The 18,847-nt window shown below is 35.0% G+C and overlaps 1 protein-coding gene across 1 annotated transcript in view; it reads right to left on the bottom strand.

The window, feature by feature from the left end:
• GRID2 (glutamate ionotropic receptor delta type subunit 2) overlaps positions 1-18,847 on the bottom strand; it is a 1,430,685-nt gene that overhangs the window by 635,292 nt on the left and 776,546 nt on the right. The window contains exons 3-4 of the mRNA XM_057502448.1: positions 17,098-17,382; positions 1,760-1,965 (exon numbers count right to left, since the gene is read on the bottom strand). Coding sequence (XP_057358431.1) covers positions 1,760-1,965; positions 17,098-17,382 — 491 coding nt within the window. The remainder of the gene's footprint in view (positions 1-1,759; positions 1,966-17,097; positions 17,383-18,847) is intronic.

Raw genomic sequence — 18,847 nt, 5'->3', positions numbered from 1 at the left:
ATATATATATATATATATATGCATATACCTAGAATGCCACACAAAACACATTGTTTGTCTCCTGAGAAGAAAATTATGTGCTTGGGGAACAGTGGCAGGAGGTTATCCTTTTGAAGCTTTTAAATCTCGAACCATGTGAATGGACAGAGTACTCTAAAGTAAATACAAATTAAACATTAAAAATTAACAATAATTCTTTCTGGAAAGAATAACTGATGAAAGTAAGAGATGGAGCAAGGGAATTTTGTTTTTCATTATAAAATCCTGGTTGTATTAAACTCCACTCATGTATTGCTCTTTCTCTTTCACACGCACACACAGACACACACACACACACACACACATTGAATTGTTTACTTATTGTCTGCTTAATGAATTCTTATTCATTTTGCAAGGTTCTAGTAAAGCAAATTCTCTGTGAAATGTTTCTGTGTATTTGTCTGTGACACACATCTCTTTTGCAGATTCCTACATTTGATACAAATGTACCTTCTCAATGAAGTCTTCCTTCCCCAGGCAAAAAAATGACCACAGATGCTTTGACCTATTATTATAATTTTAAGATTATAATTTACATTACATGTCATGTATTTGCCTTCAATGTTCTAGCAGATTTTGTGTTTCATGAAGGAAAGAACCTAACTGCTTAAAACTGGAATTACTTCTATTGTGGAAAAATCTAGTTGTTCAACGAAACTCTCTGGGTCATTTGCTAGACTAAAAAAGATTAAAGTTCTGTATTTTTCTTAAACTACATAATGCAGTTCTCTATTAAAAATTTCAAAAATGGTATTATTGATAGTTTTCCAACAATTTTACTCTTCTTGGAGATTTATATTCTGCCTCAGTTCCTTGATACCAATTATATTGTGTGTGTCAAAGAATTTCTAACACATTCCTAATTTGGAGGCTTCATAGCAATACTTTGGGAGTTAAGAAACAATAATGGACAAGTGGAGAAAATGGTATTAGTCAAATAAAGTAATCAAAATTTAAAACACTAGTAATAAAGTCCATGTAAAAGTACATATGTCATGACCAGTTCTAGTCTATGTAAAGTTAAAAACTTGAAGTAAAGCAAAAATGACTTGACAATAATCCTTCGCAATGCAATAGCAAGCATTTTAGAACTAGAGATGTTATACCAATCATTAAAAAAAGTCTTAATTGTATTTTGCAAAGTTTTGGAGCTTCTAGCCAAATGAACAGATACAATTAAAAATGTGAGGATACAGCACCACAAAATACAGTGGTCATCACTTTGCAGAGTTCCAGTTTTAATTATTTGTCTTGGTACAGATTTCACAGAGAAGAAGTAAATCTACTTACTATGTTTTGTGAAAGTAATCATGTTCAAGCAATAATAGCCTGATATAAGTAAATTTTTTTCTCAGAAGTAAAATTTTACCTTGCAAAGAAAAATTAAGGATTAGTAAGAGGACTGTGCACATGTGAATTCATTCTTGAACTTACGAGATTGATTCAGAGCCAACAACACTTTTAAACCCTCATAAGATTTCTTAAAATCATCCTGGCTATGTGCCTAAATATACATAAATGCAAACATTCTTAGCAATTAACTGGACAGTATGGGGTAAATGTGACAAGCAAGAATTCACTGTGCTACCTCCATCAGTGCTACTGAGACTTGTGGAGTTAATTCCTCTCACTCTTTTTAATGTTCAACTCCTCTGTGGGGTCTATTCCAAAGCATTTAATTTTTACATCCTACCCCCACCCCATGACAATTTTGACTTACCTCAGTAATGAAGGATTTGGCTGTGGCAGGGTTCATAACAAGGATGGCTCGCCTAAGAGTGTCTCGATAGCGATTCAATTCCTCTATTCTCAAGGTATCAAAGAGAGTGGTGATCATTTTATTGATGTTGTTTTCTACCTTCTGAAGTGCAACATCCATCCCCTGCTGAGATACTTTGTCCAAAAACTCCTGTATTCCACGGATATCTAGGAACATCAAAAGCCCATCAAAAAGGAAATCACAGCACAGAAAGCATATAAAAACTTTTTCACTTATGTCAGAATAGTTCATTTTTTAACATTGCAGACTGTCTAAAACTACTAATCGAGTAGTTGTTGGGACTCTCAAAAATATTTAAGGTTTAGTATGATTTAATATATTTACATGAAACTGTAGGAGTTATTTTTTAAATGACACTGAGCATTCTAAATTATCTCACCTCTAGAAAATGCTAGGACGGGTGGAGGGAAGTGGGTGGGGAAGATCTTCACTTCGCTAATGAAAATGTGAGATGAGGAAGTACATTTCTCATTTTCCTCATTATTAAAGAGTGATATTAACCTCAAGTAAAACATATCCTTCATGGAAGATGAATCTGAATCAAGCTTACTAACATTTCTTAGAATAGGCAACAATATCACTAAACTTGACATTAACAATCTAAATAGAAAGAATGTTTTAACAAGTTATATTCAAAGGGTCTCAGGTCACTTAGAGCACAAGTGAAATAGCTGCAATATTATCTATTTTATGATAATAAAATATTATTTTATAATAATTTTATTATTACCACCTCCTTAGCTCAAATCTGGCAGACCTGGTAGGGGACAGCTTTCTTTTCATGTATATGAGTAATACACTTCATGTGCAAAACAAATTTTAATTAAATATTCATACACTTGTCCAAAATAAGCAAAGTTCTGAAAGATAATCAAATACAAATCAAGTTCATTTCACATTTAAATAAGGAGGGTGGAATCCAGTTTAAATAAGTGCCTACAAATTTGTACTTTGAGGTATATTTAAGTAACAATAAATGTCTGAAATGTTATAAATATTCCTTCCTAGTACACTTGTTGTTTATAGGAGCAGGGATCCTAACATTGATAAATTTGATTTGAAGATGTACCTGGCACAATATGATGTTAATATAGCAGATTTTCTTTTACTCTATAAAAAACTATTTTTCTGTACATGTCCATGGCATTAAATGCTTAAAGAGAAAAAGCTGGTGACAGATAAGAAGTAAATGGGATTATAGGTTACCTATTGTTGAAAGGACTGTATCTAAAAATTCCTGTGTGTGATTGCATGCATGGAAAATTTGCCTCTCCAGGGCAGTAATTAGTTCATGTGTTTTTCAATATATTCACAATTAAAAACACTATGTATAAGCCCATAGAACAATAAAACACATAGCCACAAATTTGGAAACTGATATTTGCTCATAACAAAAGTTCATATTTGCAAGTTTACAATTTAGTTAAAACAACAACAAAAACTTCACTTCCTTATGATTAGTTTTATTTTGAAGCAATTACTATAGATATGTATGTTCAGTATTTGATGACTCTAAACTCTAAAGAATAGGTAAGTATATAAATTCTATCTTATATTTCTTATTCCTAATTATATTATAAAACCACAGATGTCAGCATCATAGCAGCTTAAAGGAACAAAGCTTCATCTACAGCAGATTAAGAGATAAAAGAACTGAAATAATAAAGGTATTATGTGCTTATTAAATATCCAAATCAGAAAGTACCTAAGGATGTAAAATACTCAAGCATGGATCAAATGAAGGGTTAGAGCTGATGAAATCTGGCAGATACAGGCAGACACATAACAGGACAGTGCATATACTTAAGTAGACATTCTCTCATTTTGGTGTGCATCAGAAGCACTTATGAATCTTATTAAAAATACAGAAGGCTGAATCCCTTCCCAGAACCAATATGCCTTGAAATACATGTCAGAGTAGTTCCTTATTTTGAATTGTAAGTTGTATCTTTAGTTTGAATCACTTAAAATGTGTACCAAAAATAAGACAAAAAAACCCAAAATACACTGAAATAAATAAGGATGCCAGAAAACAGTGTGCCCAGAGCATAAAGTTCCAGATCACTTCTGTTCTAGAAAATCTTCTGTTCACAGAAATAATATACCAGTGCAATTTTCTGTCTTAACTTTGAGAAAATAAGTATTCCAATTACTATTTATTGAGTATGGTATACAATGCTGTGTGCTGGTGAATATCCTTCCCCCACTGAGACAGACAATAAACATGTAAACACCCTAATACATACAGATCACACTAAGAGCTTGGAAGGAAACTAGGGATGCTGGTAGACAATGACAGAGTGGGAAGGAGGATCTAGTTTAGTTAGAATACTCAAGGAAGGTTTCTCTGGAAAACCGGTGTTCAAACTGATCTATCTAAAGGATGAAACCATTATCCAGGCAAAGAGATAGGAAGAGAAGAGTACAGCACGAAAAATGCCCCACATCAGCAAAACACTTGTGTCTGAAGTTCCTAAAGGATTCCAGGGTGGAAGCAGCCAAGTTGGGGAGGAGGAGGAGAGTTCCGTGAAGCTGTGTAGAGAAGGCAGGCCAGATTCTGTGGACTCTGGTGAGATATCGAAAGAGGTTTTGATTTTACTTTAGTTTTGATTTATTGAAAGTTTTAAGTAGATGATCCAAGTGGATGATGGGATATATGCGCAGAAAAACAGTCTAAGTCAGAGTGACTTGTCAGATAGTATGAGTCACTGAGGTTATAAGTGATTTCCCCTTGATTTAAAACAATACGACGTTAGCAATATGTACATTGTTATTTGGCCAGAAAAGTGATGTGACAAAAGGTTGTTTTATCCATCTGCTTCCTTAGTCTAGAATTCTGGTTATCATTGCCTAGGTAATGTAACTTTAAAATTTTCAAAACTTTTTCTGATCTGTAAATGAACACTTATCTTACAGATATCTTCAAAGATTAGCAAGGGTGTGTGTGTGCATGTGTGCTTTCAAAATCCAGTGTAGGGCCTAACACGTGGTAGTTGTTATTATTATTAACTGTTAAGACACAAGTAATAGTAATTACTTGTTAAGACACAACCTCTCCCTGCCACCAATAGGACAGAATTGCCCAAAACTTAGTGATGGCTAGCTACTCAAAATAGCAAACATAATGTTTTAGATTCTTAAAATGTAGGATTTAAATAATAATAGCTTTTGCTTATTTGAGAATAACCCCCAAACCCCTGATATGTGGCAACTGGTAAGTTTGATATGAGAAGAATCTGAATCATGCTGTCTACTGGCTGTTCTGTGGAATAGTCAAGAAAAGAGATAGTAGGTCTTTGATTTTGTTAATTCATGAATATAACTAACTACCACAATTATTCAGCTGCATTATCTGTATGCCTATTAATTGGCAGGAAATGAAAATCAAAGTTGTAGAAATAAAAAAGACAAGACATGGTGCCTGACTTCAAGGAGCTTCTGGGCTTGTGATGTGACTAAGTGCTATTTATTGATAACAGAAACTTAAATAGTAGTTTCAGTTCAGTAGTTCCAAATGATTATTAATTCTACTGACCAGATAATTATGTAACAGCAAATGGCAGAAGGCTCATTAACTGAGCTATTAAACATAAGATTAGGAAAAAAAAAACTTTTTCAGGGCACTATAAAGGAACTTCTGGTAGACAGAACACCTTCCAAAGATGCACAAGTCCTAATCCCTGGAACCTGAGTATGTTAGGTTACCTAGCAAAAAGAAGGTAATGCTCCAGGTGACATTAGGCTGTTAATCACCTGACCTTAAAATAGGGAACTACCTCATATTATTTGGGCAGGTCTAGCATAATCACAAGGTCCTTAAAATTGGAAGAGGGAGGTGGAAAAGAAGAGTCAAAGGGAGATCTAATTACTAAAGAATGAGCTGTTTTTGGGGAAACTTCAAAGAGATGCAACATTGATAGTCCAGAAGATAGGGAAAGAGGACCTCAAGCAAAAATATGTGGTTGGCCTAGAAGCTAGAAAAGGCAAGGAAGGTAGTCCCCAGAAACCTCCAGAAAGGAACACAGATATCTTGAATTTAGCCCATTGAGATTCCATGTCAAACTTCTGAGCCTCAGAATCTGTAAAATAATTTGTGTTAGGCCTGTAAATTTGTGGTCATTTATTACAACAGCCATAGAAACTTCACACAGAAGTATACTTTAGTCCTTAGGCTGGCATTTTTCAAGTTGTGGTCTGCTGAATTTTATTTTGTAATTGCCTAGGGAACTTATTAAAAGGAAGATTTCTGAGCCTCACCCCATTCTTATAGAATCGGATATTCTCATGAAAGGCCAGAGATTTTCTCAGCTGATGGTTCTTAAGAAACCAGTTTGGGAGCTAATACTTCAATTTCTTAACCTTTGTGTCACAGACTTCTTTGAGAAAATCATGATTATAGATTCTCTCTCTCCCCAGTAAATGTACTCACCCAAAACATTTTGCACAGTACCTAGACTATGGTCCCTTGTTTTAAACTGCTTGCTTCCCTTGTGGGTAGTTACTGGAGAACATGAATTAGCATACTGTCACTATTCTTAAGGATTTTTTTTTTCTATTCATACTACACAGGAAGGTAGAGATATTCACATGTTAAATACCAGTAGTAGTATATTAGGTTTTATTTAGAGACACATTTTAAATAAAATATTGAGAAATACAACAAACATAATGTTTCTCAATAACATTTAATGTTTTCAGTTACTCTTTAGTCTACTCTGGCTGACCTTCAGGTCCAAGAAAAACGTAAGCTGTAGAAGATTGCATTCCCAGTTGTCTTGTCTGAGAGTTTCAACCCCAGGCAAGTTCACTATGGATTCAGTGAGACCAAGAAATGACAATGGAACATTCTTGGGGTAGAAGGGTTTATACCTGGATTTATTCTCGTGGTAGGGCAAGCACTAGGATCATCACGTCTGCATCCACCAGTCTGCAGGCCCCTAATCCACCTCTGTCTCTGCCTCCACCAGAGCACTGAGCAGACCTCTTTACATAGTGACTCAGTCAATAACAGCTAACTGCCTATAGGTGTGGAAGCAATAGCTGAGCAGCAGGCCAGTTATATGATCAAATAGTTTAGGGCCAGGTGAGGATCCTGGCCATAGGAACTTACATTTCCCCCCACCAGGGAAGCAGACTCAGATAGCAGTGGGAGAACAGGAAGTTTATTAGGGACTGCTCTCAGAAGCAGTACTCTTCAACAAGGGAAGGGAGCAAGAACCAGAGAGGACAGCTGTGATGCAGTTTTACAGAGGCTGCACAGACCTCTGGAAGTAGGTGGCCTTCAGAGTGCTCCCAAGTTAGGACTGGTGGAAAAAAGGACTTAAAAATCCTGCATGGCTTTGGTTTGGTGGCTCTCCACAGCTGCGAGTGATTCCTGGGGAGGGCAATCAGCTGCCAGCACTCTCCCAAGGAATATGTGCTTCCACTCTGAAGGGCGATCTGGGTGGAACAAGACAGAATGCATGCAGGAATTTCCCTTGCATTTAAGGAGTCAAAATTATTATTGTGGTTTTCAGGGTAATTTGACCAGAAAAGGCCTTATAAGTCATTTCTATTCAACACTGCATCTTTTTTGAAACAAGGGAAAATATTTTTGTCAGAAAACCAGGTTTGGATCCCTCTTCTGCTACCCATATAGCCCTGTGATATTGGGATCAATCTCATAGTTGATGTCTGTTGTCTTTATCCTCCCAATACTTCCTTTATTCAAATGACAAGACCTCATTTTTCATTTAAGAAATAAACCTGGGCCCATCCCTTGTGTTTCACATTCTACTACTGATGGCCATGTGTCCCAGGATGCTTTGTTTGAGCCTCCATGTCATTGGCCTACTCTTTAGTGCCAAGGCTAGCCACAGGACTTAAATAGGGATTGAAGTTTGATATATGGATGATGAAAAATAATTTCTTTATCTCAAGTTGTAATGGTGCAATTTTGGGAATGCAAGAGCTAGAGATACGCTGAGAATGAAGCCAACATGTACAGTGAAACAGAGGCAAGCCAGCTGCTCCTTAGACTTCCCCACTACATGAGTCAATCAAAAAATTTTTTCTTTTCCCTTACATAGTTTGAAGTGAGCTTTTGTCACTTGCAAAATAAAGGAGAGTAACTAATACAAGGTCTTTTGATAAACATCTGGTAGTTTGGTGATGAGAGTGAAGGTACAGTTCCTAACCCTGAGGTATGTCCAATTTAGTGGAGAGGATAGCAACTTACACAGGTGCTTATGTATGAATGTGATAAATGTCAACAAGAGAAATGTAACAAAGGAAGGAAACATAGATAAGTAGCAACTAACCACACCTTATTAACATAAGAAGAAAACTAACCTAATGACTGGGTTATTCTGGAAAAAGAAAATAAGGTATGTGAAATATTAAAGCAGTTTGTAAATTTCAAATTCCTAAGCAATGTACATTTTCATTATTAAGACTTTATTAACCCAGTCAAAAAGTCTGAGTTGTTCTTAATTTTCTTCTGTTGTCTTTTTCTATGGAAAAATGGAAACAGGAGAAAATCTTAATAGGGACAAAAAATTAATCTAGGTATAACATCCTTAGAAATTGATATTCTACCAACTTGATATTCTAATTTCTCTGATATCTAAATTGTGTAACCTATTTAGACCACTTCCCACAACAACTCTCCAAGAGGTAGTGGATCATTAAAGCTCAATGACTTATTTTATTGAATTGTATAAAACAGAGGCTTTATCATGATCATTAGTATAAGATTAAATTTAATCTCTATAATAAAAATGGTTTACATTAAAGAAGATTATGGGAGAAAAGTCTCAGGGTATATTAGAAACTAACATATAAACATTTCTAAATTGACCCCCAAACCAAAATACAACATCCTATTGCTCATTGTAAACCAGTGGTCCACATCCAAACATCCCTTTTGGAAGCAAATCTCTACTGTGTGTTAAACACTGTGAGAGGAACTTGGAAGTGAATGTTGAGCAATACAAAAATAATTCCTACCTCAAAGAACATGTTAGCTGTGTTCTCTGATGATAACGCAGATCCTACCACAGATCAGGAATCTGCCTACACTACCCATTTAACAAACTATAGTTGAAGTTAACTAAATTTAGAGGCATTCTCTGGCATACCGCAAACAGTAATTCTCAGTCTGATCACTGTATAGAAATATTACCTTTAAAATATTGAATTTGGTAGGAAAAGATACTTGTCACTAAGTCTTTGTAAATCTGATTTGTTTTTCTTCTACTCATCTCTCTCCCTCATCTGAGTAAATTAGGCATATTTAATCATTTTGATTATTTAACGCATTGAAGACATCAGTTGGAGCAGAAGACTCTAGGACCACATCAGCTAAGTTTGGGTTTTTTCAAATTGTGACAGAATGCCCAGATTTACAATTAATATTTAGAATATTGAGACTTCTTTTTAGATAAAAAGGAATATGTCATACTGTTAGACACAAGAGATACATCAATGCTCTGAATGGATCTTTTCAATATACTCGAAAAATTCCTTCTTTTCAGAGAAAATAAAGCTTTCAACAATTGAGTAATTTTATTTCTTTTTTCCTGTGTGGTAGTCATTTTTTATTTACTTTTTATATTGTGATACATCTGATAAAATGTATAAATCTTAGTGTATAGCTTGATGAATTTTGACATGTACATACACTCACATAACCATTACCCAGATCAAAATGTGAAACATTCTCACCAATTTTTCTCCTTCACCTATTTCACCTATCCCCCCAACCCTCTTCCCTATAGCAATAACCAGTCTGTTCTCTCTTTATGAGTCTATTTCTGTTTGTTTGTTTTTTAGATTTTGTGTATAAGTGACATCATATGGTATATGTCTTTCTCTGGCATTTCACTGAGTATAATACTCCCTAGGTCCATCCATGTTGTTGCAAATGATGAGATTTCATTGTTATCACTGGGTAATATTCCATTGTGTTTATGTACCATATCTTCTTTATCCATTCATCTATTAATGAGCACTTAGGTTGCTTCCATATTTTGGCTACTGTAAATAATGTGGCAATAAACATTGAAGTGCATATAGTTTTTGTGTGAGTGATTTTGTTTTCTTTGAGTAAATTCCTATAGGTGGAATTACTGGGTCATATGGTATTTCTAGTTTTAGTTTTGTGAGGAAACTCCACACTCCTTTCTATGGTGGCTGACCCAATTTACATTCCCACCAACAGTGTAGGAGGATTCCTTTTTCTTCGTATTCTTGCCAACACTTACTATTTCTTATCTTTTGGATAGTGGCCATTCTGACTGGAGTGAGGTGATATCTCATTGTGGTTTTGATTTGCATTTCCCTGATGATTAGTGATGTTAAGCATCTTTTCATGTGTCTGTTGGCCATTTGTACATCTTTGGAAAAATGTCTATTCCCCATTGAGTGTTCTGAAAATTTTGTTTGGAAGAAACCTTAATTCAAAGTAATTTGAGTCTATTGAGTATTTCCTTGCCATTTAGTGTATTTAGAAAATAAAGATTATAACATGTTGTATTAGATTTTGAGGTTACATAGTTCAGCAACAGTGGTCCATTACTGAGATTTTTCTACCTGATAAGAACTTGTGATTTTAGCATCATACAACAGTGTTTCAGTATGAGAGTCATCTTTACAGTATGCTGAGCAATAATTTTTAAGGTTTTACTGATGAACAAATCCAAAGTAATAGAATGTATAATTTTTATGTACTTAACATAATATGCAGTAGTGCATAGGAAATAGTTAAATAAGATGCTTGGATTAATTTTATGCTTATTGATGCACATTGAAGTAAATGAAAGAACTGAAAGCTGGAAAGTGGCCACATGAAAAGTCAACAGCTTTAAGATTGTTTAGAGAGGCAGTTATAATATTTTAGTCATCAGACATTTGAGAAAATCCTCAGAGTAATTGTAAACATTTGCAATCAATTAAGAGGAATGTGTCCATTTTATAGGCCTTGATTACATTAAGACGATACAGAATAAATGTGATTTCTAGGAATGCGTTCATGAGGATGGTCATCGATCATTCAGTTCAAAGAAGTCTATCACATGGCAATTTAATTGAAAGGAAAAGGTGAAATACTGAGGTACTTAAGAGTAGTACTTCCTCTCTTCTTTTCCTCTCCCTCCCTCCCCTCCTCCCTCTCCCCCTCCCTCCTCCCTTTGGTAGTCATTGTGTTTAGAGTTCAGTGGGTTGGTATCTTTCCTGGGCATGATACTTCTCTCCGTTTCCCCAGACCAACCTAGGTGGCAGCCTGGTCTTTACGGAGCTTAGGGGATTTGGACTTAATTCTGTTTTAGCCATGTGGAGTCTCTTGCTGCACTGATGTGGTTCTATATCATAAGGATAATGTGTACTTGGGAGAATATTGCTTGCCAAATTCTTCTGTAGTGGCCAGTGTGGGCCAAAAAGGGTAACATAATTAGTCTAACTTTTATAATAATGTCTTTGGTTCTCTTGTACCTGACCATTCCTGATGAAAGGTCTGTGTACAAAAAGGATCTCATGGAGAAAAAGATGAAGTTATAGCTATGAGAATGAGACGAAAATTCTGGAGCTGGAAGGAGAGCAAAAACTCCAAGATCTGGGCAAGTAACATACATAGACCCCTAGAAATAGGGACAAGGGATGAATATTAATGATCTTTGTCTTTCAGAACAACTACTGGAGATTTCTTCACTAAAGAAAATAGCCTGGTGCATATCTTTCAAACTTGTATTAAGTGCCTTAAATCGAACTGACTGCTGAATCACCAGAGGGCTATACTCACAATTTGATCACCATTCTTTTGTTCTTACCAAAAACTGTGCTGCAAACAGCAGGGGATGCACTCTCCATGCAGAACACCTGCCAATGTCTCCAAATACCTTCTCCAAGCCTACTGCCTATTCTCATTCATGGGGTGGAAAGACTGATGTTACAGAACAGGGTAAACAATTGCTTAAAGAGGCAGATAGTAACATTTCAGGTGTATGGGTTATACTGTTTCTATTGCACCTGCTCAACTCTGCTATTGTAGGCCTAGACAGAATAGAAACAAATGCTGTGTCCTGTTAAACTTTATTTACAAAAAAAGTTTCAGGCCCAACAGTAAGTTGCTGACCCCTGGGACAGGCAATAAGGACAGGCTGCACCAACTGCCCTCAGGCTGCTCCTCCTAAACAAGAGCTGGTATAAAATATTCTATTGAATTGACAACTCAGCACTACCAACTGGCAAGGAGGTCATATTGGAGTCCCACTGATGTGTGTCTCACTTAGGGGGTCCCAGCAATTTTAACTCCTTCCTTCCCCTCTCCTTCCCCACCCCTAGTAGGGACAGCACATGCACTTCCAGAACTGGTTCTTGTGTGGGTGTGTTACCTCCCTCCTGAAAACAGGTGAGTTGCACATTAGGGGGGCTTTCAGAGACCTTCAAGTTTAAGTAAATACCAGCAGCAGATAACATAGTAGGTACTCTGTTGAGATTTCTCTAACGTGAGGTTACCCTAATTTATATGGGAAGCCACATGGAGCAATATATGACTTGTTATTTATGTGGATCCTGTAAGCAGTTTCCCCTGTGACGGGAGTGAATTAGAGATTTTCCCCTGAATTTCACTGAAGTGATCAATGGCACCACTTCAGCCTTCAAAGTCATTCAGGTCAGCTTCAACTTACTGGCTAAAGTGCCTATAGATGACAGACTTTCTCCTTGTGACAAAGGCGGAGTCTCTTTGATTACAAATATACCCTATTATACCCAGATTAATGCTTCTGGCAAAGTAGAAAGGTTTATGCAGAAATTTAAGGATAAATCTCCCTGGCTTTTTAATGTAGACTCTTGTTGGTTCATACTATTTATTCAACTGGCTCAGTCCAGGAAACTGGTGGACATGGTGGAGATCAGTCCTTTTCATTAAAGTCTTATTTATAGTATCCTTTCATAAATGCAGAGGATACAAATTGAATAGATTTGATGTCAGCCCTGTCAGTCAAATTAACCAGTGTGGTTTTAGGACTAGCATTTTCATGGGGAAATTTGCCAAAAGCCAACAATATTGTAGAAACAAAGAGTGAGTATTTTGGGGAAACAATTCATAGGTCTCTAGTGTTCCAGAATAGTTTGCAAGCAGAAACTCACCCTAGAGAAGAAGAGAGACTTACTTAAAATAAAGATAGTGCTTCCTTCCAGGACTCATGTTGAGCACGTTTACTGGAAATCCATTATAAAATATACAGATTCCCTAAGTCAGGGTTCCTTCACTGTCACACATTCTCCTGTGTGCTTCCACATGGCCTTGTGGACCTTGGGGCCTAGAGGATCCAACATTAATAGGAGGCTCATGCTTTTTTCCGTGCCATGGGTGTTAAAGAACTCTCCCTTTAATCCAGGAGCAGTGTTTTCAGGTAGTATGCATGGAATTGATGCAGGCTAACTTGTTAGTTTAAAATGTAAGGTAAAAATCTCAAACTTTTCATGGTTCTTGACAATATTGTATCACGATGTGATCTTGGGGAATGTAGTTTTTCAACTGGAAGTATTGCTTTCTCAAAATAATTTGGCATTTTGTTGGCAAATTGAAAAGGGAGTATGGGCTGTTTCGGAGGCAGGCAGTTACTTCTGTTGGTGGGTCAACCTTCTTTGGTCCAATCACTGTCCTGTTTCCAATGAACCAAACGTTCCAAATTCACATACAGTATTTTTCCATGATGATGTTAATACACTGAAAACTTTCAGGCTTGAAGTCATTGTCACTCTTCAATAAAGATGATTTTACACATTTCATTTAAAAGCTTTTTAAAAATTTCACAGTTTGTCAGAAATTCATCTTATTTCTATAGCATCAACATATACTAGTGGTTGAAAGAAGGTATGGATGAGACTATCAGTGTTTCAATTCTTGACTTACTTTTGAATTAACTGACCTCTTACTACCTTAGTTTTTTCATTTGTAAAAAATAACCATCATCATGTACCTCAGAGAGCTGATATATGGATTAAATGAGATGATGTATGTTAACCACTTAGAACAGAGACTGGATATAATAAATGTTTTCAGTAAGAGTAGACTGTTATTATATCCTTGGGTAAAAGTTCACTGAAACCTCTTTCTTCTTATACCTGATTAAAAGCACAGGCTCTGATGAGACTTTAAATGTTAGTGGTGACACTTCTTAGCTATTCTCTGTGAACAAGTTACCCATCAGTTGTTTCTGTTTTCCTATTTGTAAAATTGTGATATTACCTACTTCCTAAAATGTTGAGAAGATTAAATAATATGATAAACTATTTACTCTGGTGCCTGGCAAATCAAAATGCTCAGGGATATAATTTTTAATATTTTTATTGCTGCAAGATTTGTTCACACTATCTCTCTACTGGGTGGCTGTTTCTCACACATTGTGAAAGTTAGGTAGGATTTTGAGAGGCAACAATCAAGATCGAAGTTCCACCCATAAAGCCTTTGATCACTGCTGCCAAAAATTAAACACTCTTTTTATTATACAACATCATTCAGTTTGTATCATTTATGATACTTAACACACTGAATATTAATATATTAAAATATTTTACCTCTTTTGTTAATTTTAAGTTTCTTAAAGGCCAAGACTACATTCTGTAAACTTTTTATCTCATATGTTGCACTTTGCTAAGCAAGTGAGCAATGAACATTTCCTGAATGAAACATTTTTAAAAGTTCAACACTTCCTAAGCTTTTTTCAAGCCTTTATAGAAATGCCTTGAATCAATTTATTCAAATAAAGTTTCCAATTTTCATCTTTTCATCCATTTACTTAGAATCAAAGACTTGAATTTTCTTTGTTAGGGAATTTAAAGTAGGCCTCTACACTGTGCCCTTAATCATAATTAACTGCTTTTGGAAAAAAAGTGTTTCTCTAATTAACTGGATATGAAAGCTTAATCTTTTTTTAAAGTATATTTTTCTAAGCAAAAATATATCTTCAATAACATTTGGCTCCAGTGGGCTGCTTGATTTCATCCATAGATGATGCTTAATCCATTCCTTAAAGAAAATAATTCTTGATAACTAAGATAAAAGTCAAGTGTAATTCCAGTGTTTGAACTTAAAATGATGATATTGATGAATGGATATGTAAATACATGTAGCCCTCTTCAAGGTACGAGGTATTTGGCTAGCTTGATGTTTATTTTGAGCCTTAGCCCAGTTCTTTACTAACAAGATTTATTGTAGGCATCAAAGGGAAATTTTCTTTCATTAAACTAGAGTATTACTGGAAATAATTTTCATGATACAAGCAGGGTAATTTTTCATGAATTATTAAATTGAATAATAAGTCAAAAGCAAGCTTATCATCAGAGTAAAAGAAAATGTTTTTTATTATTCCTAAAACAAATCCTGCTTCCAACAGAGGACTCAGTCATATTCTGTCATTATGGCATCTTATTTACACAAAGGAAAAGAGAAGGAGACTGAGGAATTCAGATGTACATAAATGATTCTGTGTGACTATGAATTTAGTATACATTTTCAAACATACTTATCAATAATAAAATGTGTTCTCTTATAAGAATTTCCTAACTATGATCCGTGGAGGACTTGGAAACAAGAAACAAGGATTTTCTTTCCTTATGGACATCTATAATCAGAGTAAAATACTCATCATGTGAAAATACCTTCATCAAAAATCACTTTGTGTTCTTTGTTTTATAGGACTATTTTGATAGGACTAACCAAAAATTGTTTTTGCCCCTAAAAGAAAGATTTAGAGTTTAAAAGTTCATTTTATTCAGGTTATGTTTGAGCAGAGGTAGTAAGAAGGCCATTTAAGGTAATAAAACTATCGATAGTATGACTGGTAGAAAATTGACAGAGGCATACTCAACATGTTGCTTCCAGGGACAGTTTACTGTGTTCACTAAATAATCCTATCAGTGAATTTCAGATTCGTGTTCAGTCATTACTTTTACTGATGTGCTAATGATTTCTTATTTTCTCTTTATTTTATTCATTTCAGTCTCTCGGTCTTTGTTTTGTGACCCCTAAATAATATGAACTGAGCAACAGAAATGAGAATTTCCGTCGTGGAGACAAGGAGTATGCTTTCAGAAAGTGCTGCTGACTTTTGGCTGAAATTTACCCATCAAGTTTAATGAGACTCAGGCTGCCAAAACCCCATGCAACCCTTGACTATTTAGGGCTAAATGTAACTGCCACTTGCTCTTCCTCCTTGGGAGTCCAAAGGAGCTCATATTTGTTGCTCCCAGATATCTGCCAACCTGTTTGTGCTCATTTCTATTGATGCCACTGTCTGGTGTACTCTTGTGTAACTGTTCAGTATTATTCACAATGCTGGGAAGATTATTACAAGAAACCCATTATTTTAAAAATGCTTGTTTACTTATTTGCTAAGAAAAGTTGCCCTACAGAGGGTGATATCTTTTTTATTTTTTCTTCTAAAAATGCAAAAACTAGACCCATCCATATTGAATGATAAAAAACTGTTCTGAACTCCTTCTTAAGGCAAATCTCTAAAGAAACATGTTCCAAAATATATATTCTTTATCAGTATCTGTTTATTTTCTCTCATTTGAGTGTATCCATCTCTTCTACCCATAACAACAAGAATAAAACAGAAACTACATTCGAACATCTCTGGGATGAGCCCATCAGAAAACAGGTAGATTAATTCAGAAAAATAATATTTAAACAAAAATATTATTTTTGCTTGCTTGCTTTTCTTAATGTAACATGAGTAATAATACTGAGACAAAGCATCTTCTCAAATTATGATTAATTTAGGGAAAATGCTTTGTGTTTTATCTTGGATCTTTAAATTAAGGGTCTTTATACTAATCAGTACTTTTGTAAGATTTCATATTGCAGACAATATGTTGTGCTAGGATGTGTTTTCAGTGTTCCAGGATCTATGGAAAATTGAATTTTATTAGTATATAGAGATATAAATGTTTTTCAAGGGAGAGAAAGACAGTATTATCTTTATGACCTCCCATTATTTGAAAAATCAAAATATATTGTAGTCAGGGTTCCCTTTAGAAACATAAACTGAGCACTAGATATAGATAATTATTCTTAATTTCACTTCAAAGGGATTTAATACAAAAGAATGAACTTGAGGCCTTAAAATTTGTTTTTTTGTTTTTGCTGCTAGATTTGTAAGAAGAATATGATGGGACAATAAAACCACAAATCACATTGAGTAAGCTCCTTGAAGTTTTTCAAGGTTTAATATAGTTGCTTGGCATGCAAATGCCAGCTCACAAAACTCACAAAAATCATAAACACTTACCATATTCACTATCATAGAATATAATGAATTTCTGCCAGGCATATTCTGTGACCACTCTCAGGATAACATCATGTAAGTAGACAGGTGGGCGAACGGAGAGAGTGTAGTCATCGTTCCTGCTGCTCCGGGTGAGTCCACAGCCAGTCCTCGGGGTCCCAGCTGCTGAGCGCTGAATGAAAAGGTGGGGGATATGCATGGCATCTGCCAAAGACTGGAGGGACCCTGCCGACGTGCAGCCAATGGAGCTGACCAGGGCCAAGATGCCTTGATTCATAAGTTCACAGGCTGCAAGAAAACACAGCAATATTCAAATATCAATGGTTTAATAAATTTTTCCTTTTTGAGGGACAATGAATAAAGCTAATGGAACTATTACACCTCTGCAGAAATTTTTTTTTTAAAAAGGAACATTCTATTTGAAGAGACCCTCGAATTACAAAGTGCTATTGGAATTAGGTTAGAGAATTCTGTTATTATCTGTGACCTTGTGCCCACTACTTGGCTTCTCTTGGTCTCAGTTTCTTCATTTGTAAAGCATGACTCTTGCAGGATTATGGCAGTGATTGGAGATAATGTAGTGTTTATTTGCCTCTCACATGGTAAACATTCAATTAGTGAGAGCCATACTTTTATAATTATCAATGTATAATTCAGAGGAAAGATAATTCCCAATGAGAATATAGTACAAGGTTTTCAAAAAACAGATAATATGTAAACTAGTTAGTGAATGAAGGGGGAGACGTTGAATAAGACATTTCTGGCCACACAAAACAGAGCCATTCTGATATGGAAAATTTTGATGACATTTTGTCTCATTAAACTGGAAACATGAAAATGTTTTTGTCCCTTTACTTGGCTGTCAGAAAACTAATGGTCAAATCAAATATTACATTTCAGCAACCATCTAATTCTGGTTTAGAGCTGAATTATTTCTAATCCCTACTATATGATTTATGATTACTATTTTAATTTCATTTTAACTATTCTATGTATGCACATATGCTTACTTCCAAACACATTTATAAGTAGATCAAATATAACTTACAAGTAAATGTAAAGACAGAATAAATATATAAAAAAGGAGTTAAGAAGTAATATCTCAGAATTGGCAACCTTTGAAGGCAGGAATAAATGAATAAACTAGAAATAAATCAAAAGCAAATTCAGAAGGAATCAAGACAGAATTAATTCCATTTGTTAAGTGAAGTATTATAATTAGTCCACTCTTTAGATTTTAGGTATTCTATGTGTAATATTTTTACCATGTAGACTTTTTCAGTATTATTATAGATTGTTTTACCTAATTCTTAAAAAATTTAAAGCAAAACTTAGATTATAAATACTTCCATGTAATTAATTGGCCAGATAATGAAAGCTGATAAAGTGCAAGGTTAGAAGTACTATACTAATGGTATGCATATAAACATCAAATAAATTTATTATGATTAATGTTAAGTCAACCAATGCATATAATATAAATTAATAATTATTAAGGACATAATTTTCAAGCTTGAGAGAAGTTATGTGACTGCAAGTAAATATGGAAGATAGCATCAAGGATGGATGCTTCTTAGACCATGACAGATTGAGGTTGAAGCTTCAGTAAACATCATTGAACTTACTACTCATGTTTGTGAATTCAACACTTATAGGACACAATATGAGTGTATAGTTATACTTTCAGTGTTTTTATGCAAAACATAGGTCAAAATTTTGTTTCGTCATTGTAGTAAATGACCACTACTAATTC

This window comes from Manis pentadactyla, chromosome 5, assembly GCF_030020395.1.
Source record: "Manis pentadactyla isolate mManPen7 chromosome 5, mManPen7.hap1, whole genome shotgun sequence".
In the NCBI taxonomy this organism is placed as follows: Eukaryota; Metazoa; Chordata; class Mammalia; order Pholidota; family Manidae; genus Manis; species Manis pentadactyla.
The sequence above is the reverse complement of the archived record's forward strand: the minus strand, read 5'-3'. Positions and strand labels throughout refer to the sequence as shown.